This window comes from Apis laboriosa, unplaced genomic scaffold (genome assembly GCF_014066325.1).
Source record: "Apis laboriosa isolate Shangri-la unplaced genomic scaffold, ASM1406632v1 scaffold47_cov149, whole genome shotgun sequence".
NCBI lineage: Eukaryota > Metazoa > Arthropoda > Insecta > Hymenoptera > Apidae > Apis > Apis laboriosa.
Genome location: NW_025223437.1, coordinates 2,338,381 through 2,361,328, shown reverse-complemented (window position 1 = coordinate 2,361,328; position 22,948 = coordinate 2,338,381). Strand labels below are relative to the sequence as shown.

General features: G+C 26.9%; 1 protein-coding gene and 3 non-coding genes across 8 annotated transcripts; 1 reads left to right on the top strand and 3 right to left on the bottom strand.

Moving 5' to 3' along the window:
- The first annotated feature begins 1,249 nt into the window (after positions 1–1,249).
- On the top strand, positions 1,250–22,940 carry LOC122716697 (protein furry). 5 transcript variants are annotated; one of them, XM_043940028.1, is made up of 46 exons: positions 1,250–1,354; positions 2,052–2,182; positions 2,731–2,817; positions 2,975–3,016; positions 3,360–3,533; positions 3,602–3,783; positions 3,853–4,046; positions 4,123–4,332; positions 4,403–4,610; positions 4,696–4,833; positions 4,910–5,144; positions 5,218–5,621; positions 5,712–6,423; positions 6,503–6,673; positions 6,786–6,975; positions 7,074–7,250; positions 8,020–8,166; positions 8,467–8,637; positions 8,698–8,847; positions 8,954–9,123; positions 9,190–9,461; positions 9,536–9,690; positions 9,852–10,015; positions 12,038–12,244; positions 13,338–13,474; positions 15,045–15,149; positions 15,221–15,355; positions 15,425–15,693; positions 15,770–15,896; positions 15,967–16,157; positions 16,311–16,945; positions 17,018–17,183; positions 17,272–17,581; positions 17,676–17,979; positions 18,083–18,591; positions 18,683–18,991; positions 19,092–19,260; positions 19,696–19,868; positions 19,945–20,019; positions 20,668–20,841; positions 20,947–21,084; positions 21,168–21,349; positions 21,416–21,608; positions 21,677–21,934; positions 22,093–22,594; positions 22,676–22,940. In XM_043940028.1, the coding sequence occupies exons 3-46, from the start codon at positions 2,775–2,777 to the stop codon at positions 22,837–22,839; spliced, it is 9,741 nt and encodes a 3,246-aa protein (XP_043795963.1). In that variant the 5' UTR covers positions 1,250–1,354; positions 2,052–2,182; positions 2,731–2,774; the 3' UTR covers positions 22,840–22,940. The 5 variants fall into 5 exon arrangements, with proteins under 5 accessions (XP_043795963.1, XP_043795965.1, XP_043795964.1 ...); XM_043940030.1 differs by having other exon boundaries at positions 3,357–3,476; XM_043940029.1 differs by having other exon boundaries at positions 3,357–3,533; positions 21,168–21,337.
- Trnaa-agc lies at positions 13,682–13,754 on the bottom strand. Its single transcript has one exon. It is a non-coding gene; the product is annotated as a tRNA-Ala (tRNA).
- On the bottom strand, positions 14,533–14,605 carry Trnaa-agc. Its single transcript has one exon. It is a non-coding gene; the product is annotated as a tRNA-Ala (tRNA).
- Positions 14,834–14,906, bottom strand: Trnaa-agc. Its single transcript has one exon. It is a non-coding gene; the product is annotated as a tRNA-Ala (tRNA).
- Positions 22,941–22,948: the final 8 nt, after the last annotated feature.

The window sequence follows — 22,948 nt, the reverse complement described above, 5'->3', positions numbered from 1 at the left end:
CTTTCATTGTCAACACTTTTCATAATTTCAATTATTAACATAAATAGGCAATTATAGTAAGCGTAATTACGATACTGTACACGTGTTGTACCGTGATCGCCTTTGGGGTGGTTTCGAGTTTGCGCTGTTTAAGATACAAGAACGAGATACAAGGTCAATCTCTCATGAAGAAGGAGGTCAACGGGGCGCGACTTGCGTAACCCTGGCGTACGGCCAGTATGTTACGGAGCACAACGCCAGAGTTCAATGAAGTAACTTCAAATAAAATGTATTTATACACTTTGAAGATTCGTACACGTGTGGACCTTGTAAAGAATAGACTAATGCTAAAAATGTCTTTTGTCTACATCAAGTAAATTTCTTTGCGTGTGCAAGTATTTGTTAATCATATCAGCTGAATTTAAGAACAATGATATATGCGTAATTATATGCAATTATAATATTGTATGTTATACATGAATGTTATACTAATCTCAATGTATTTATTTTGTAAATTAAATACTTATTTAAACATTTAAAGAAATTTAAAAAATTAAAAATTCTGTATCCTTATAATACGTTTTTTTGAAATATTTATATTAACATCTATTTTTATAACTTTTTTTAAAATTATATCTTTTAAATTATATATATCATGTTAATAATTTATTTTCACCATATTATGTTGATATTTGAATTATAACGGGAAATTCCATATTTATTGGATAGATAATATTCTCTATAATGTACTTTTGATAATATTTGTGGGAACACAAGCAAAATAACTTATATAGTTAATATATTTAATCATCATAATTTGATTAACTATAATATTTCTATTCAAAAATTCAATTTTTTATTAATGCCATTAATGTCATTAATTTTTATTAATGTCATTATTTTAACAGTAGTTTTCTCAGAAACGATGTTACGTAACCATTTTTAAATCTACAATAACAAGACAAAAATCAGAATATAAAGTACGGTATTTATTAAAATCTTAGGAACAAAAAACTTTTGAAATTTATAACTTTTTTAATTCAAATAAGAAATTATATATATACATATCATTTAATTGAATATATATATATGTATATATGTATAATATAATAATATGATTAGTATAGCTCAAATACGATACATCGAACTTGCAACGTGGAAGTCATTGTGAAAGAGTGTGGATTAGATTAAATAATGACCTTGATGACGTACGCGCTGTCTGCTCATAGTACAATAACTGAAGTCATAATGGTCATTGCACTTGAAAGTAGTTCAAAGTGGTTTTATACTTGATGTGGATCCATAGAATTTACATTTTTAAAATGAATAAAAGTGTATATATAATTTATATCATACAAATCATACAAATATACAAGTACGTACATCATAAAAATTAATGATCAAATACTTATTGTTTTTGTCTTGCGAATTGAAAGTCTATTATTAATTGCATAAAAATAAATATGATTGATATTTCTAATTGCACAATGCATAGATTATATAAAATTAAATATTAATATTTTTTCTTGTCTAAATAAGAAACAATAATAAAACAATAAAACAATAAAATCAAATAAATGATTTATTAATAGTTTTCAAAAGAAAATTAATAAAATTTCATACTTCCTGAATTTATTATACTAATATTACATATCTTAAATGATTAAATATATTTAATAATATATTCAAAATGTTTCATTGCCAAGATATTCATTCACATGTAAGAAACTATTAATAATTTATTCTATGGTTTCTAAGCATGAATAATATCTACAGTTGGTATAGTAGAATAAATCCTATATCATATTACTGTCATCATATTAAGATTAGATAAAAAATGACAAATTATATTTTATATTTATTATACTTTGTCAATTAAATTATAATAAAATTATTTATATTATTCAATTAAAACATGTATCTACTTTAATTGAAAGATATCATAATTATGTATATAATAAATTTTATGCTATAAACTATATAATTAAAAATATTAAAAAATACAAATAAATATAACTATATTGCATCGTTTTTTATGAATTTAGCGAATAATTATATTTAACACTTTCTAGTGCAATAATGAAAAAAATGTTAAATGAAGGAACGTGTGGAATATGAAACTGTGAAGAATACATACGAATCAAGCCGGACATTTATGAAACGTCAGACTTAGAATTAAATTACGATTTTATGGCATTTTATGGTAAATAATTTATTTTTTATTAACAATTTTAAATCATTTAATGGTTATCTAATAATAATGATAATTTAATATTTTAATGAAATTTTTATATTGTTTTATCAGTTTATAATATTCTCACTTTTTATCTCAGGTTATGGCTTCACGTAATTTATCATTTCTATTACGTTTTAATTAAATAATTTTTATTTTTCATATATATTATATCATTATTTTACATAAATAAATGAATTAAAATATTAAAAAATTATTATATATTTATGACAATACATGGAAAAATACAAATGTCTTATTTTTTAATTTTAATTATAAATATTATTTTTAGAAAAATTATACATTATCACGATATCTAATGTCAATGTTAATATATGAATGAGTAGAATAAACAATAATGTATGTGTGTTTTGTGTGTGTGTGCGTGTGCATATGTAAATATATATATTTATAAATGTGTGTATGTTATATTTCATTTGCTTTTATGTTTGTTATTTTTAGAAAAAGTAAATATTAAAAGAAGTATCTTATATAACATAGCTTCTTTATTGTTTTAGAATGAAAATGCTATGTATCTGCAGTATGACATTAGTATGTATTAATGTTGCCTGAAAATAAGGCATATTTAAACAATATGACAGAAGGTTAGTAAATATAGTATTATAAGTATAAATATAGTATTTATAATTTATTATTATTTTTTAATTTTATTATGTGATATTTATTGTATATTTTGATTAATATATATATTTAATTTATAATATATTTATTAAAATTAAAAAATGAATTAAATCTTATTAGGAGGAGAAACACAACCAACTCCTGGAAATGAGGCTCAACCTGGTATGTTTTTTTTCTTACTGATTGATAACATTTTTCAAATTTATATATAGAGAAAATACAACTATCAAGCTTAATATAATTAAGTTAATGTTCATTGTGGGCATCTGTTACGTTACAGAATGGGGCTTCATCTATTAGTCTATACTATCATATAGAATTACTAGTATTAAAACTAATGTTTTTATAGTAGTAACAGTTTCTAAATATTATAATATAAGATATTTTATATATTGTATATATATATATATATTATGTTTAGAACAATATATTTTAATAAATAAAATAAAAATTAAAATAAAAATTATCATTTTCAAATGAGTAAATCTCTCATTTTTATCAGAAGCCTCTGAAGCCAGAGTCACACATGGCGAAGGATTACATGAAACTGCAGCAGAATCATCTTCTCAAAATATACCTGAATCTAATCAAGATTTACTTACTGTTCATGGAACAACACAAGGTGAAAGTAGTGATGCTGTTAGCATTCATACTGCCAGTACTTCAGTTTCTGGCAATGGTAAACATACAATTCATATGTGAGCTAATGAAATGTGAATAAATATTTATCATTTATGGTTTTTTTAGAATCAAGTTCCAGTAGAGTGAGTGCAATAACTGTCGTATTGCCTTGGGGTGCTCAAAAAGAAACAGTGAAACAACAAATTGGAGATATGGATTTAAGACCTGGAGAGTTTGTGATGCGTACTTTATTTGCAGAATTTACTACTCAAGCAGAAAAAAAAATGGAAGCTGTAATGACAGAACATGTAAGTCAAATTATTTAGACAATTATAATTATTTAGATAAGATATATTTTTACAACAAATATATTATAGGAAAAACCACTTTCAAAAGTTTTACAAAGAGGAGAAGATCCACAATTTGATCAATTATTATCTGCATTTGGTTCAGTTGCGGAACATTGTTTGCCTTCTATTTTACGAGCACTTTTTAATTGGTATGAACGCCAACTAGTTGATCAAGGTAGCGATCAAAAAAAACCAGGTAAAGAAGATCAAAAAGGAAAAAGGTAAAAATGTATTTTATATAAATTATTATTATTATTTCATTATCATTAAAAACTTTAAAATAATTATTTATTTTAGCATTATGTATACAATAGTATCAGGAAGTGTAGAAACTGTTGAAAAAAGTGAAGCAGATTTACTTCAAGAACGAAGAGATCTTGCAGTAGAATTTATATTTTGCCTAATGTTAATAGAAGTTTTACGTCAATTACCATTTCACCCTGGCCATGAAGATTTAGTAACTTACATTGAAAATATAGCTTTTAAACATTTCAAATATAGAGAAGGGTAAGGATTAATATAATAAGAATTTTATAAAATGTTAAAAATATTATTTAAGATTAAAATTATATTATAGTATTCAAAATGAACCAAATGCAGCAAATATTCATATCATTGCTGATCTTTATGCAGAAGTAATAGGAGTTCTTGCACAGTCTCGTTTTATGTCGGTTAGAAAACGTTTTATGGTCGAATTAAAAGAATTACGTGTTAAAGAACCAGGACCTCATATTACACAAAATATTATTTCATTATTAATGGGAATGAAATTTTTTAGAGTAAAGGTAATTAAAAAACTGAAATATTTTTATTTTTATATATAAATCCAAAAATTTATAAATATTAATTTTTATATATATAAATTTGTAGATGGTACCAATAGAAGAATTTGAGGCATCATTTCAATTTATGCAAGAATGTGCACAATATTTTTTGGAAGTCAAAGATAAAGATGTTAAACATGCTTTGGCTGGACTTTTTGTTGAGATACTTGTTCCTGTTGCTGCTGTAAGTTTATAAAATTACAAATCTATTATTTATATTATATATAATTATATAATAAAATTTATTTTTTATATTTTAGGCTGTAAAAAATGAAGTTAATGTACCTTGTTTAAAAAATTTTGTAGAAATGTTATATTCTACAACATTAGATATGTGTACAAAGTCAAAACATAGATTAGCTCTTTTTCCTCTTGTAACTTGTTTATTATGTGTTAGTCAAAAAACATTCTTTTTGCAAAATTGGCATTATTTTTTAGCAATGTGTCTATCACATTTAAAAAATCGAGATCCTAAGATGTGTCGTGTTGCCTTGGGTATGATTTTTTATATAAAAAAATTGTATATTATAATAAAATAATCTAAATATTTATTATATTTATTTTTCAGAGGCTTTATACCGTTTACTGTGGGTATACATGATTCGTATTAAATGTGAAAGTAATTCTGCTACTCAAAGTAGATTACAAAGCATAGTAAATTCTTTATTTCCAAAAGGTTCAAAGGCAGTAGTACCACGTGATACTCCACTAAATATTTTTGTTAAAATCATTCAATTCATTGCACAGGAAAGATTAGATTTTGCAATGCGAGAAATTGTATTTGATTTATTATCCGTGGGTAGACCAGTAAAAATAATTTTAACTCCCGAACGTATGAGTATTGGACTTCGAGCTTTTTTGGTTGTAGCTGATAGTTTGCAACAAAAAGAAGGAGAACCACCTATGCCTCGTACTATGGGTGTATTACCAAGCGGTAATACTATGCGAGTTAAGAAAACATTTCTCAATAAAGTAAGTATAGTAAANTATTATTATATTGTTTAGTCTATTATATTTAAAATATTGACTATTATTTTAATTAAATAATTTAATATATTTTAGATGTTAACAGAAGATACTGCAAGAAGTATAGGAATATCTTCGTATTTTCCACATGTTCGACGAGTATTTGTTGACATATTACGTGCTTTAGATGTTCATTATGGTAGACCTCTTATGATGACAAGTACACAAAATATGAATAAAGAACCAGATGAAATGATCACTGGAGAACGAAAACCTCGAATAGATCTTTTCCGAACTTGCGTTGCTGCAGTTCCTCGATTAATACCTGATGGAATGACTGGTGCTGAATTAGTAGATTTATTATCTCGTTTAACTGTTCACATGGATGAAGAACTTCGTGGATTAGCATATCAAAGTCTACAAACCTTAGTATTAGACTTTCCTGATTGGAGACAAGATGTCGTTCTTGGATTTACACAATTTCTTGCTAGAGATGTTCAAGATACTTTTCCGCAACTTGTTGATAATGGTTTAAGAATGCTTCTTCAACTTCTTACAAGTTGGAAAAATGCACTAACAAGTCCTAGTACAAGATCTAAAGAGCAATCAGTCGATAATGCAAGAACAAATATACGCGCAGATAATACTATTAAAAAAAGTGAATCAGGACAAAAAATAGAACCTGTTTCAAGTGTCTTTCATTTAGTAGAAGGATTCGCATTGGTAATGCTTTGTAATTGTCGACTTTATCCAAGAAGAATAGCTGTTCATATATTACGTGAAGTAAAACATTTATTAAAAACATTAGGTATATATTTTATTATATTATAAATTATTATATATTAAATAATAATATCAAATATTAAATAATAAAAAAACATTTGTAGGAGGTTTGGAAGACGATCAACCTGTTATTGATGTAATAGATGCTTGTTGTCCAACAGTTTTAGAAAAATGTTATCATATGTTACCACCTGCTGAAAAAGCAGCAGCAGCTTCTACTTCTAATGTTGATCTCCAGTGGATAGCTGAAAGAAGTAGTTGTATATGGACAGCAGGTAATGATGACAGAATAAATATTTTTAAATATACTCATTTAAATTATTTTGTCAATTATGTCATTTAAATTATTTATCAGTTATATAAAAGTTTTATATAACAAAATTATAGGTCTACATGATGATACTAGTACAAAAAGTTCTTCATCTTTAAATTTAAATGGGGCAGATCCATGGGGAAGTTGTCTTTTTGCATTTTTAGAAAAAGATAGAGTACTAACATTATGTTCTACTGCAGTTGCACATTCGTGGCCTATTGTTTTTACTCGAATAAATTCTCTTTTCTCAGTAATCGATCCTACGTAAGTCTATATTTATAACTTTTTAAAAATAATTTATATTTATTTACATAATATTAATAATTAATTAATAAAAATGAAAATTTCTATTTTTTTTTTAGACCTGTGAATGACAATAGAGCTTCTCTTTTACGAAGTTCAACCACAGTTCGAAAACCTGTAAATGAAAGAGATATGTACATGCATGTTTGGAAAAATTATCTAACTTTTGGATATAGAGTGGTTCCACCAGTGCCAAGTCCAGTGGTACGATGTGCTAGTCCAGATCTCAGCTTAAGGTAAATTAGTATTTAAATATCATTATAGAAATATTATCATAATGTATCATTTTATAATATTATTTAAACTACATAAAATCATTATATCAAAATGAAAGATTAATGTTTAATGTATGTTATACAACTTTAAACTTATATGCACAAATCATTATTAAATAATTAGAATCATATATTAAATGATGAAATTTATAATTCAGTCATTAGAGCTTTAGACATTATATAAAATGTTGGATTATCAAGTGAAAGTAATATTATTTGGTATTAATTGGTGTGGGGTCTTGTCTGCTTATGTCTGTTGTGTACGACGGAAATATTTGTCGGTGTTTATTTATCATATACATTTTCAATTAAAATTAAAGTACAGTATTCTATGAATCATAATTTATTATGTCATGCATTTTCTGTTGTGAATGCACGTGGCATCTATATCCCTAACATCTATTATATTGCAAGATTGTCTAATCTCACACGAATTATGTCATCACCTCCAGGAATTTATCGTTACATTAGTAACAATAAGGTGTATATGAAATAGAAGAGCACCAATTTCTACCAAGGCGTGCTTTGCACTCGGGAGCGGAATACAATTTTGCATATATTTTCTCAAGCACATATTTCTTTGCTTTAGTTTTCTGTAACATTCTTTATCTCGCATGCTACTCGTCATTATCTCGCACATGTACATCTAGACCTTAGAGTAGTAGTTTCTGAGCAGTAAATAATGTCTGATACAAGGAGCATTGGTGGTACACTGTATTGCATACTCTAGTGGTCAGCATACGGTGGAGTTTGGTGTGTTGTGCATGAGTAAGGAGTTGAGTCAGAGCCTGGAGAATCTCGGCGGGGCACAGACCCTGCCGGGTCGCTTCTCCGTTCCGTCCATTTCCGGCATCTACACCAGGCATAAGCGGACCAGGTGAGCCTAATTAACCATAGCAAACGACCATGTTTCGAAGTCACACGGGATTAAACGGTCGTTGGTAATTTGCACAATAATTTCATGAATCTGTTTTCTTTATTTACAAATCTTTTAGCTATTTAATCAAACTACTGTGCTAACACAAATTTGTACATATATTTTTATTTATTCTCTTTATCTAGCCTTACGACCGTTCCCAATCGCTTTAATCAGAAATTTATCGATCGCGTATGATTTATATGTTAACATATCAATTTCAAAGAATTTAATATTTGAAAAATTTCAATTTCTTCATAGCTCATCGCCAGATAGTCTATCTGCTGAACGAGGTGATAATAAATCACCTGGTACAAATGCAAGTCCTGCAGCTTTATATAAATTAACAGTACCTTTATTGAGATGCGAAGTAGTAGATGTTAGAGATGCTGCTGTGCAAGCAATTGGAAAAGTAAACGCTGATGCATTAAAGTAAGTAAATATATAACTTATTTGACGTAATATGTTTTTATGAATAATTATTATTTTTAGAGATTTAATGGAAGAATTGGTTCCTTATATTCGTGAGGCAGTTGATCGTAAACAAGAAAATATGAGACGTAGGAGGCGAAGAGATGCACTAAGGTTGCAATTAGTAAGAGTATTGGAATTAATTGCTGAATATGGAACATTTGGTATTTGGTTAGTAATCGATTTGAGACTATTGTCATTATTGAATTAAAAAATTTATTAGAAAATTATATATATTATAACTTGTATTATATTTTATTTATTTGTTTTGTGATAGTCCTGCAGTATTAGATAGAGAAACACAATCGCTTCATCCAACATTTGTTGAATATATCGATGGTGCCCGTTTATATTTAGAGAATGAAACTGATAAAGAAGCTCCTGCAGTTCGTGATATTAAACTGCATTTCTGTAATTTTATCAGAAAAATGATTAAGAGCTTTTCACGTAAGTATTTCACATAATAAAAAATTTGTAATAAGCACTTGAAATTTATTTTTTTTTTTATTTTAGTGGAAACATGTCATACATTATTAAAAAGAGACTTAAGACGAAACTTATTTATGCTATTTGCTAGCTGGTCAGGTCCTTATGGAAAACCACTTGCAAGTACATCTTCACTTCATGAAGAAGAAAAATCTTGTACAGAATTACAGCTTTCGGCATTACAAGCTATGAGCGGATTATTATGTTGCGGTCCTTGTTTCAATCCTCAATCACTTTCTGAAGAAGGAGCAATTCTTTATCAGTGGTTAGATTTATTATTAGCAAGCAAGGATGAAAAAGTAAACTTACAATTTACATTTAATATATAATTTTTCAAACATTATCATATTATATGTTTAACAAAAATTTTCAGATCTATGCCCTTGCTCGAGAAACAGTAGTTTTATTATTAGAATGTAATCCCGATATTGGACCCCTTCTCGATTGGGTAGTTGATCGATGTTATACTGGTGCTCCACAAGTAGCTGACGGTTGTTTTCTTGCTTTAGCAACAATTTTTAGTGCAAGGTTAGTATATTACTAGCACATTCGAATGTTTAAGTATTATGAAAAATTTAAATACAATATTAAGTTATATGAGAATACAAAAAGATTTAACTGTCTGTTTATATAAGAATAATTATAAATAAATATAAATAATATATAATATATTTAATATTAATTTATAGAGAGTATCCTTGTGACCATTACACAAGTATCATCAATGTTACTCTGATGAGTACCGGCTGTCCACGTGCTCCTGTTCACGATGCAGCTTTGCAACTTCTTCAATTATTAGATCAAAGATTTTTTGGAAACGTGGGTCCTCTTCCAGCTACAGAGCCAGAGATTAGTAAGTTTATAAAATTTGCTTATTCATTTCATTCAGTCTTCGAACGAAAAAATAACATTATGTATTATTTTACAATATGTTCAATTTCAATGATAATTATATCTTAAATTATTATGTTTTATTCTACATTTAGTTCGTGAAATTTTTTCCATGGCTTCGTAAATCGTAATTTGTATTTGTAATAGTTATTGCAATTGATCGTACAAAATTTGAAGCTAAGAATAAATGTGACTTTTATCATTTTATAAATCAATTATTTATAAAGATATTACTATTAAAATAATTTATCGGTTTTCAATCCATATTTTTTTTTCTCGATATTTGAATTACATTTTTTTTTTCGAAATCATGAATTGAATTATATATGAAATATGTTTTGTATTGCTTTCCGAAAATTTTGTTCTGTTGCACAATATAAAATAATCAATATAAAAAAATCTTTTCCAAAATTCGTATTGAACAAATTTTCATTTCCAGCAATCAGGATGTTTTATTTTTTTCCTGAAACTGTATTTTTTTAAATTCAATTAATGAAATTATAGGATAATCCCAGAGGATAGGCCAATAGATATTCACAATGATATCTGAAAATATTTTTTAGCCTTTGTTTTTTATTTGATATTCCATATACAAATTCATTTTTGGATAATTTATATCTTCTATAAATATTATATTCATTATTTTTTAAATTGTTTTTCTGATATATCATTTAAGAAAAAATCTTTTATTTTTTTTTTATATTCAATTATTTTATATTTTTCAATTTTTTTATATTTTTTATATTTCAATTTAACTTTTTAAAATTTATTTCATACAAATAATTATAATATTGATTATTTTCTTGATATTTTATTATCATTTCATCGAAATATGATTTTAAGTATGATTTTTTTCAATATGGTTTTAGTTTAATAAAAAAAACTTCAATTTTTTAATATTAGTCTTCTTTATTATCTGGTTTACATAGTTCAGTTATGTTTAGCTTTTTCAGGCAATTTATTGAATTCTATAGAAACATTCGAAATTTATTTAATACATTATAAAAATATTGGAATATTGCCAAATTTTGTTAGCATTTTTTAAGATTTACAAAAAATTATATTTTTTATTATTGATTTTTGAAAATTATCTCACTCACACGAAATGCTGCGATTTTAAATTGGTAAGTTTTAAGAAAGTTTTTATTAAACATTTTTTTAGCATAATTTGCAGCTTTATATAGTATAGTGAAAAAAATTTTAAATCAATATTTTTATCATTATTCACTTGAAAATTACGCACATTATGTATTTTTTTTATATATTCAACAAATTATATTAATCATTTTTAATAAAAATACTATGTTTATTTATTTCTTTATATATTTCTTTACATTTGTTATTTTTATTTAAAAAATTTTTTTATTAATGACGAAATTTTTGAAAATTGTTTATTTTAAAAAAATAGAATTCTTTTAGATAACAAATGAGAAAGTTAAGTAATATACATCGAGTTGCCGGCTTGGCTATTTCTGCATACCCAATGCATCAGCAATCCGGATGAAGTTCAATGCATTTAATTTCTGCGCATCGAGCCAATATTCAAATTCTTGTTAGCTATTTGAAATATTTTGCAAAAAGATAAATAAATAATAATATATTTATTTCCAAATTATAATATAATATACAATATCATTATATAATTATTATATAATTTTTAACAAGATATAGATGAAAAAATAGTACTTTATTTATATAAATTTATTTTTAGTTTCTGTAATTATATTTGTAAAAATAATTGTTGAAATTTAAAATTTTTGAAGATTGTAAAATATTTTTCATAAGCTTATTTTATATTCCTGAAAAATTTAAAATCGGTTTATCTTATCGATTTTATTAAAAATACTTCTTCGAATTTTAATTATTTTATTACAATAAACATATCGAATATTAATTATAATATTTTTGTAAATGTCAATCACTACGTAATTAATATTTATATTGGCGTAAAATAATATCGTAATAATGATGTCGGTTGTTTTAGGTCAGGATGACCCTATTGGAGGTTCATCGACTACTACTTTTGCTCCAGGGCAACAAAATAATCCTATCGGTGGGATGTCCTCAACTGGTACAATTAGAGGTGGCACTCTTGACGTGCTTTTATCGACTACATATTGTCGCAATCAAATGTATCTTTCTCGTCAACTCGCTCAACTTCATCCAGAGCTAACAATGCCTATGTTCAGTGGTAAGTAAATCTTTCTTTCATTTCATTTCATAGAAACAGAAATGTTTTTGTAATGTAAACTCTACATATATTAAACAATATATGTAGCAGTTATTATTATATTTAAGCAATATTTAAGAAAACATTTAATAATCAATACTTAACTAAAAATTAAAATATTATTTATAATTTTATTTATTTATAATTATTTGTGAATGATAAATAATTAATAAGTTATAAGATAAAATTTTTTAATAAAATATTTCATATCTAGTCAAAATTTTGAAATTTTGTTTCATTTCAAAGAATTTTTTGATAAATATTATATCAATATGAAAAATGAAAGAACAATATAGAATACTTTTTTATTTATCTTTTAGTACAAATTATTAAAAATATAGTTTTTTATGATTTATATTTGTCGTAATTATTTATTTATTTATTCTGATTTTTCAATTTAATATAATATTGTAAATAAACATGCCTTAGACAGTTCAAGTCTTTTACTAGTAGTAAGCTAGAAATAATTCATCCATTTATAACTCAACCTAAAACCTCAATCTCTCTAGTTTACTTTGTATATTTGCACAGAAAATACATTTTGTTTTACCAGCTTAAATCACTATTGCTGATGAACAGTGATAAATGTTATTATTAAATAGACTTTAAATAATACTTTACATAAATGAATACACATTCTCTTATTTATAAGGATGTACTTGCATATCTAATCAAAATCAAAATTAAAATTTCTTTATTTTTCATTTTACAATACATATCGAATAATAAAATGACAAATAAATATCAATAATAAATAATGTAATAAAATAACTAATGAAGATAATAAAAAACAAAATTAAATAGATTTATATGATTATTGTTTATACTTGATATAATATATTTTCTTAATAATACATTTCAATGAAAAATGCATTTGTCAACATTTACATCGACTTAATTAATAAAAATATGTAAAATGTATAATCTTTATAAATATGAAATTGATTCAAATATTAGATATCCATATTAAATTGGTCAATATTTTATAAAAAAAAAAAATTATAATAAATATGATAATATCGATCTTTATCATATATGTATATATCATTTATAGAAATTACACATAGATTTCAAACGGCTAGAAGAGAAGTTCGACAATTGTTACTTCAGTATTTGTTACCTTGGTTACATAATATGGAATTAGTGGATCCAAATGTACCACCACCTTCCAACCCATTGAGTTATTATCAGGTAAACTTTATAGATCTTATAGATCATTTATTCAATATGAAAATAATCGTTTTATTTGCTATTGATTTAATATTAATCTTCATCAGCATTTAATTAAAAATTTTGAATATAATGTATGATGTTTGATGATCATTATTGGTTTGCATTTTATAGTATATAAAGAAAAAAAAAGTTTTTTTTATTTTAACTGTTAAAAGAAAAAAGATTTGGAGGCGCCGGGCATCGATCCCGGTACCTCTCGCATGCTAAGCGAGCGCTCTACCATCTGAGCTACGCCCCCTTTATTCTGATTTATTTTAAGTATCATTTTGAATCTCCAAATGATCTAGTTTTAGTGAAAGGATTAAAAACAAGATTTTGAAGTATCGATCCTAGTAGTTCTCGCAAGCAAGTACTATAATTCTATCTAAGCTACATCCCTCTCTCACTTGTAATTTTCTTTTCTTAAAAATCAATTTCAAATCAAAAATAAAAGATTTCTAGACAAAGAATTATAATTTAGTAGTATAACATAGGCAATGTCAGACATAGGAACGCGTCCGTTTATCCATTTATTAGATCTCTATTATTTACATATTAAAGCACAAGTAATTTATTTAGACTAAAATGTTACACATAATACATATACAATTTAATATATAATAAAAATAATTTATAAACAATTTATAACAATATTATTTCTGTATAATATGTTTATAATAATAATAATAATAATAATAATAATAATAATAATAATAATAATAATAATAGTATCATAATAATAGTGTTTCTATATAGTTTTATTAATATTTATGTATTATTTTATAAAATTCTTATAATTATAATTTAAAACGAAAATTTATTTTTGTATTTTTTTTAAAAATGAAATTATGTCTTTCTTTAAAAAAAAAACAGTTTATTTTATTATAAATTTTATCACTATTATTATATTAATAGTTTTATAATTATCTAACTGCTATTAGTCATCAACAATAATAGCGTATTTAATAATCATTTTTTTTTTTTTTGGAAAACTGAACAAGATTTATTTTTAATTAAAAATAAAAAAGAACCCAACTTGGAGGCGCCGGGCATCGATCCCGGTACCTCTCGCATGCTAAGCGAGCGCTCTACCATCTGAGCTACGCCCCCTTCAATTTAATTTACTTTCTTTTTTATTTTGAAATATCAATATAATTGAATTTTAATGAAAGAATCAAAAGTGAATTTTAGAGATATCGAGTATCGAGCCTAGTACTTTTTGCATATAAAATGAATGCTCTATTATTTAAATTATATTTTTACTGATTTATTATTTATTACATTTTTTTACCATATGTAATTTATTTTTAATAAAAGTATGAAAAAAAAATAAATTTTTGGAGGCGCCGGGTATCGATCCCGGTACCTCTCGCATGCTAAGCGAGCGCTCTACCATTTGAGCTACGCCCCCCTTTGGTTTAGTATGTTTTACATATGCATAATTTTCTTAAATAAAAATATAAAAACTTAAATTGATTGATAATTTTTTTATATATAATAACAAATATTATTTTATCGATATTTACAATTTAAAATATTTTCATAACAGTACTATGCGACTGATATATCACGCAGTGGAGCACGAAGAGAGGGTTGGGGTACTGCTGAAGCAACAGAAATGGTGTTGAACAATTTATTTTACATAACTGCTAAGGTATTATGTATGAAATGTAATATTTGATTAATTACTAGTAATTTTATAATAATAGAAATTTTATTTTATAGTTTTCTGATGAGCATCCTAAAGAAATGGAAGAACTTTGGGCAACTTTATGTGGTTGTTGGCCTAATAATTTAAAAGTAATCATTCGTTATTTAATTATTGTCTCTGGAATGGCTCCACAAGAATTACTTCCATATGTATGTCATCTTTTCATTAGAAAATTTATTATTTTTATTCAATTAATTAAATTATTAATTCTATTATAGGCAAAACGCGTTGTTTTATATTTAGCGAGAGCTCGACCAGATCGTTTGGTAGATGAAATGATGATTGAATTACAAACAGTTGAAACATTAAATTGCCTAATTGAAAGAACTGAAACTCCACCTTTCTATAGATTAACCAGTATGAGAAAAGCTTCTTCTCATAGTGATGCTCCAGTTGCTGATCCTGGAAATCCTCCACGTGATTTAGGCGTTGAAAAAGGTACCATTCATACTAAAAGACATTCAGGGGAAGATCCTGTTAAAACTGGGTAAGATTCATATCAGACAATTTTGTATAATATTTTTTCAAGGAAATTAATTTAACATATATATTTTAATTCATAGTTCCAAATCTGATACTGCATTACGAGCACTCGCTGGATTTCAAACCCCAAGGACGGAAAAAACAAGGACTGCGAGCGGTCCGCCAATTCTTCCGGATGATTTGTCCACTCCTACGACAGAAGCCGAAGTACATTTTTATTTATTTATTTTATTCTATTCTGTTTCATAACTCTTATATAATTCATATTTAATTTCAGTTAACTACAGACGAATCTTGTTATGGTACACGAAATGGACCCGCAGGAGTAAATGGAAAAATATCATGTGGCGGTGAAAAGTTCGATATTCCTCAGCCACATCCTTTACCAATGCCTGAATATGGTGGATATTTTGCACCTTTAACAGAGTATCTACCAGATAGTTCACAGCCTATAAGTGGGTTCCATAGGTGAGAAGCATTATATTATAATTTTATCTAACTTGCATATTAGAATAATCTTTACAGATAATAAAAAATTTATTTACGATAAAAAATAAGAATATTTCCATATATAACATAAAACATTTCTATTATATTTATAATTATTCTTATAAATTGCAGATGCAACATTGCCGTTATGCTACTTACTGATGTTATCGTTGATGGTATACAACTTGATTGGGCTATCCATGTTCCTTTAATGTTACATATAGTTTTTCTTGGATTGGATCATTCAAGACCTCTTGTAAGGGATCACTGCCGTTGTCTTTTGTTAAATCTATTGGTTGTCCTCGGAGATCATCGAGATCATCTCGGCGTAGCACGGGTATTATTGGCATCAAAAACTGAACAATTGGGCTTAGGGCTTTCTACTCCAGCTTTGCCAATACTTGAACATAACTTCACTGAGATTGATCCAGAATTTGACAGTTATTTATATGGTCCACCTCCAGTACCGCCTCCTACAACATCTCCTCCATCATCTTCACCACCACCACCTTGTTCTTCACCTCCTCCTCCACCTCCGCCTCCACCACCACCACCTCCGCCACCTCTACCACCAGAATCTTCTATTTTTAATTCAGCACCTCCACCACCACCACCTCCTCCTCCTCCGCCACCATTTCCTTCTAATAATGGAACGCCTACTCATTCACCTATTCCTAATTCAACATCTACTCCTCCATTATCGATGAATCATGTGAATCAATCAATTATGGACAACTGTAAAGATTATTCGAATTCTCATACATATGGTGAGAAATATTTTTCTATAATTTTATGAATTCTTATAATAAATAAAACTAATATAAAAATTGATGCCATAGAATCACCAATGTGCCATAATTGGCCTTCAACATCAGGTTCAACAAACACAGTACCACCTGTTATTGTTACACCAGAAGATGCAAATAATTGGATTGGTCCACAACCAGGTCCAAATATGCCAATCCAAGATGTAATCAAATCTTTGATCAATTTTTTAGCTTCTAGGTATATTTATAGATAATTATAATATATTAGAAAATATATTTGTTAAATATTTTTGTAAATATTTGTAAGTATGTTTTTTTTTTAATAGAATAAATCAACCATTGTGGAATTATGAAGATATGACTTCTAAAGTTTGGTGGGTTCGCAGTGCTGAACAATTAACAGTATTATTGCGACATGTATTACGAGTTTTTAGAGATTCTTTGCCCCATGCATTGGTTAGTCAACGATGGGCACAAACTGCATTACAATTAGGTTTATCTTGTTCATCTAGACATTATGCCGGAAGATCTCTTCAAGTATTTAGAGCATTACGAGTTCCTATAACATCTCGAATGTTATCTGATATTCTGTCTAGATTGGTAGAAACAGTTGCTGAACAAGGAGAAGATATGCAAGTATGTGATATTTTAAATTTTAAGTATTAAATATAAAAATATTAGATATATTGTAAATACTATTTACAATAGTTACAATTCTGTTATTTTATAGGGTTATGTAACAGAACTGTTATTAACACTTGAAGCAGCTGTCGATTCGTTAGAATCTGATTTTCGACCCCTCGATTTTATGAAAGAAATATTTAAATCTACTCCAAATTTAAATAATAAAGATCCTGCTTCAGGCAGTTTGATTGGTGGAAAACGAAGTCCAGGAGGAGGTAATGGATATCCAGCTGGTCCACATATGTTTTCTCATTTAAATCAAGGTGGTCACACAAGAAGTACTAGTTATTCAGTTAGTTATTGTATGAAAAAATCAAGTGGTGGTAATTCAGCAGCAAGTGAAATAAAAGGTTTGTAATATCTGAATATCTTATTTATACATATATATATATACATATATACATACACATATATTAATTGTAAAGTGTAATACTATATTAATTTTCTTTATAGAATTAGATAACAGATGTAATAAATATCCTAATTCTAATCTTTCACGATCGAGATCGGCTCAATCTTTAAAATTATTGGGTGATTCTGCAACACAAGATGATAAAATGACTATATTAGCACAATTGTTCTGGTTATCAGTATCTTTGCTTGAATCAGATTATGAACATGAATTTCTTTTAGCTTTGAGACTACTTAGTCGTGTACTTCATAGATTACCATTGGATCGACCAGATGCTAGAGATAAAGTTGAAAAATTACAACAACAACTAAGATGGACCTCATTTCCTGGTGTACATGCATTATTATTGAAAGGATGTACTAGTCCTAATACATATGAACCTGTTGTAACATTATTATCTCAATTTACACCATTATTAGATTTGCCAGTAGTTGATCCTACTCAGAGTCTTGCGTTTCCAATGAACGTTGTATCGTTGCTTCCGTATATGCTTTTAAATTATGAAGATGCTAATGAATTGTGTATTAGAAGTGCAGAAAACATTGCACAAGTAATTATTATTATATAATTATTATATATTATTATATAATTTTTTTATAAATAAAAAGTTCCTACATATATAATATATTTTTCATTTATAGATGAGTGCAGAAAAAGGAAAAAAATTAGAAAATTTGGGTACTGTTATGACATTATATAGTCGACGTACCTTCAGCAAAGAAAGTTTTCAATGGACTAAATGCGTCGTCAAATACTTATATGATACATATGCTCATCTTAGTTTCAATATGCTTGCTTTTTTGGTAGAAGTATTGGAAAAAGGACCAGGAAGTGTTGCTTTACCTGTACTTAGTATTATACATTGTATGTTACATTATGTTGATTTAGCTTCACAAGCAGCACAACCAATCAATACTGAACTTCTTAGAGTGATTTCAAAATATGTTGAGGTATGGATAAAAATTCTTTTTGATTCCTAAAAAAAATAAATCATAATATTTTTATTTAGTTTTTTTACAAGCAATTATAGAATAATAAATGTAATGTTAGGGTCCTCATTGGAAAGAAGCCCTTAAAATATTAAAATTGGTAGTCACAAGATCCTCAACTTTGGTAGCACCACCTACATCAGTACACGGATCATCTTGGGAATCTTCAATAGCATCTCCACATCCAAGCTTTACCGATACTGAGATATTTACTAAAAAAGAATTACCCGGTAAAACACTATTCTTTAAAACATTTTTTGCATGGATGTAAACATTAAAAGTTATTAAGTTATGTTTTTCCTCTTGCAATGCCAAACACTCACTGCATGGATTGCTTATCTGATGATACTCAGGTTGCGATAAAAATAATAATAAAAATAAATTGTAAATTATTCATGAAATATAGTTATTATTTTTTTAATCAAAATTAAATCATAAAATTAAATATCATATTACGATTATGTAGTTCGCTTCAAAAAAATCTTATTTATAAATTTTTTTTATTTTATCATTTTATATTTCAAACGCATTATTTTTTTCAACTTTTAAAATTTTTTGAAAAGGTAAAAAGTATTTTAGGAATATTATTTAATAACTAATTAATTATTCTTAATTTTTTTCTTATATTCCTTGCCATAAAGATAAATTGTTTTATTTATAAATAGGAAGAACTATGGATTTCACCTTTGATTTATCACAAACACCAGTAATTGGTAGACGATGGTTAATACGTCAGGGTGTTGAGGAAAAATCGCTTAGTTCTCCTCGATGTTCATTATCCCTTTCACCAGCTGATAGTAATGCTGTTTCTGGTTGGAAAAGACCATGGATGTCACAGGTTAGATTAACAATAGAATATAAATTAAAATTTATAAATATTATAAATATAAAAATCTAAATCTAAAAAATTTCAGGGTCGTGTTAGAGAATGTTTGGTAAATCTTCTAACAACATGTGGTCAACGTGTTGGATTACCAAAGAGTCCATCTGTAAGTTTATATTTAAACTGAAAATTTTTTTCGAAAAAATGTGTTATAAATATATATGTATGTATATATATATATATTTAATTCCAATAGTTTAAAGAAAAAAAACGGTATCTTTTCACTGACTCTGGTTCTATACTCCTTTTTAGGATGAACACATTAGTTCAATGACATTATATAGCAAGGTAACAGGTTTCTTTAAACGCAATCTGCACTCATTATCACAAGAGTAAAAAACATTTATTTATACTCATACTCATGTGATGTCCTATCAATACAATTATATTCACGCTTTTATATGCTTCGTGCAAATAATTTAACTTGCACAAAATTTTGAAAATGAAAAAAAATTATTTCAATCTTTGTAGGATTATAAATGTATAATATATCTTTATGTAGCATGTTAACTGTATGAAAAATGTCGTACATAAAAATACAAATCTGCGCGTGCATTGTAATTTTTACATTATTACTATATAGTCGAAGCGACATATATTTATATAAAAAGTTCAATATTGAACACGAAAATGCACAATAATTGCTAAAGTACACAGCATTAGTAAAGATAAAAATTAAGATATGACAGATAAAGATTCTGTTACTAATTTTTTGTATTTATTCTTTAATTAAAAATAAACTTTTTTAATACAGGTGATATTCAGTCAAAGTTCAGATTTAATGGAAAGGCAATCATCTATGGCTTCCTCAACAGAAGAAGTTTCTGGTGCAAATAATGATTTAAGTGGAGGCTCCAGAAGAGATGATGAACAATTTGGTGTATTTAAAGATTTTGACTTTCTTGAATATGAAAGTGAAAGTGTTGAAGTAAGTATTGTAATTTAATATATTTTACTCATATATTATTTATATAATTCAATATAATTTTAAAATAAATTTAAAATAAATTAAATAAATTTAATTTTTATATAGGGTGAAAGTACGGATAATTTTAACTGGGGAGTAAGGCGTCGTCCTCTTAGCGAAGGAGAAGAGAGAGAATCAAGTATAAGGCAATTTGAAGAAAGTTTAAGTGAAAAGACTCAATCATCTAGTAAACACACTAGTCGGGTATTTAAAAATTGATTTTAAATAGTATGTTGAAACAAGTTGAAATAAAATGAAAAACAATTGAATGTATATTAAAATTACAGCGCGGTGTTACGGAAGAATCATCAGATGATGAAGCTGGATCAGAATCACCTCTAGATGAAGTACCCGGTGGTTCTGGAACAGGACAGGAAACAAATAATATTCCTGGAATGTTTCCACCATCCTCTTTATCTCTAATACCTAGTCGTACACGTCATGATTCTTCGACAAGGTCTGACACATCGTAAGTTTCTTATTAAAATAAATAAAAGTTTTATTTTATTGATATTTATTTGTTATTTTTATCCAGTGGTTCTAGTGCAGGAGATTTAGGAGATGTAACACCTTGTAATGCATCACCAAATCTGTCAGCGTTAATGCCTTTTAGACAAGTTGTAAGAGATGATGCAGAAGAAATTTGGCGTCAACAGATTCAAAATCTTATCACACAATCCCTATACAATACCTTAGACTTTTTCCAATTATTGAGTAGAATTTTAAGGGTAAATATTATACATTACTTGTTACATATTAATATGAAATTTTTAATATCGTGTATTATTATACTCAGGATGTAAGCAGTAAATCAGTTACTCTCACACGAGAAGCTAGTGCCTTATTGTGTAACGGCAGTTCTGCCTCCACTCAATTAGGCTATCATTTATCTAGTCATGCAGAACTTCTTAGCTCAAAAGCTGAACCACCTTTAATTTGGTTCTCGATTGCTATTTTTGCAAATCAAAGATTAAACGAATCCTTACGATTTGGAATGTTAGAAATTCAAGAACATCTTGAAACATTTCTTGATAAGAAAGATCATGCTACCGAAGTAAGTAATTCTTTATTAAATATACATATATAATTATTAATTTTTTTTTAATTTATAATTTATAATTTATTATAAATTATAATATATATTTTCATAGTGTTCATATTTATATTATATTTATATTATATTATAGTTTCATAGTTTTCATATTTTCATAGTGTTTAGAAGCAGCCAAAGCAACAGCAAAACTTCAAGCTTTAGGTGGTAGTCATACAACAGAAACAGGTCTTGAAGAGATGCTCTTAGACTTAGGTAGAGCACTTTATAAACTTCATCTTCAACTGCTATTATTGATTGAAGCTTCAAACAAGATGTTAAGCACTCTTATGAACGCTGCAAGAAATGTACAAATTCCACTTCAAGATATATCTGCAGAAATTGCAAATATGAAAGTTGCTTTGAGCAGAGCACTCGAAGAAAGTACAGAAAGTGAAAGAGGAACACCAACTCCAACACCTAGTCCTAGTCCTTTACCCGGTACTGGTGCTGTTGAAGAAGTTGCTCGTGTAGCAGAACTACTTAAAAATGCACGATGGTCTCCTGCTCTTGAAGCTGTAAGATTACATAGAGCACAATGGCCAGGAGATCCTTTTCATGATGATGACGATGTAACAACTGCTGTTAATATGTATTGCAAATACTTAGGACAAGATAGATCTGGTAATATACTAAAAAATATTAATATCAAACTTTTTTGAAATAGATAAATAATTCAAAAATTAATTATATTTTTTTCTTTAGATATTTTTGTAGTTACACGAAAAGACGATGAAATGTCGGAAATATTTAGTAGATTGATGGAAAGTTTATTCCAAGTTTTAGCAGCTGTTACAGGCTTGGAAGCATCAACAAAAGCAGCACGATCTCAACATGAACATCCTAATAATACGAAAAATGACTGTTAACTTAACATAAATTTTAATGTTATATCATATTATAGACAGTTATTTGTTTAAATTCAAGTCTTCATATAATTTAATTGTATCATGCGTTTTATTCATGTATATTGTATAC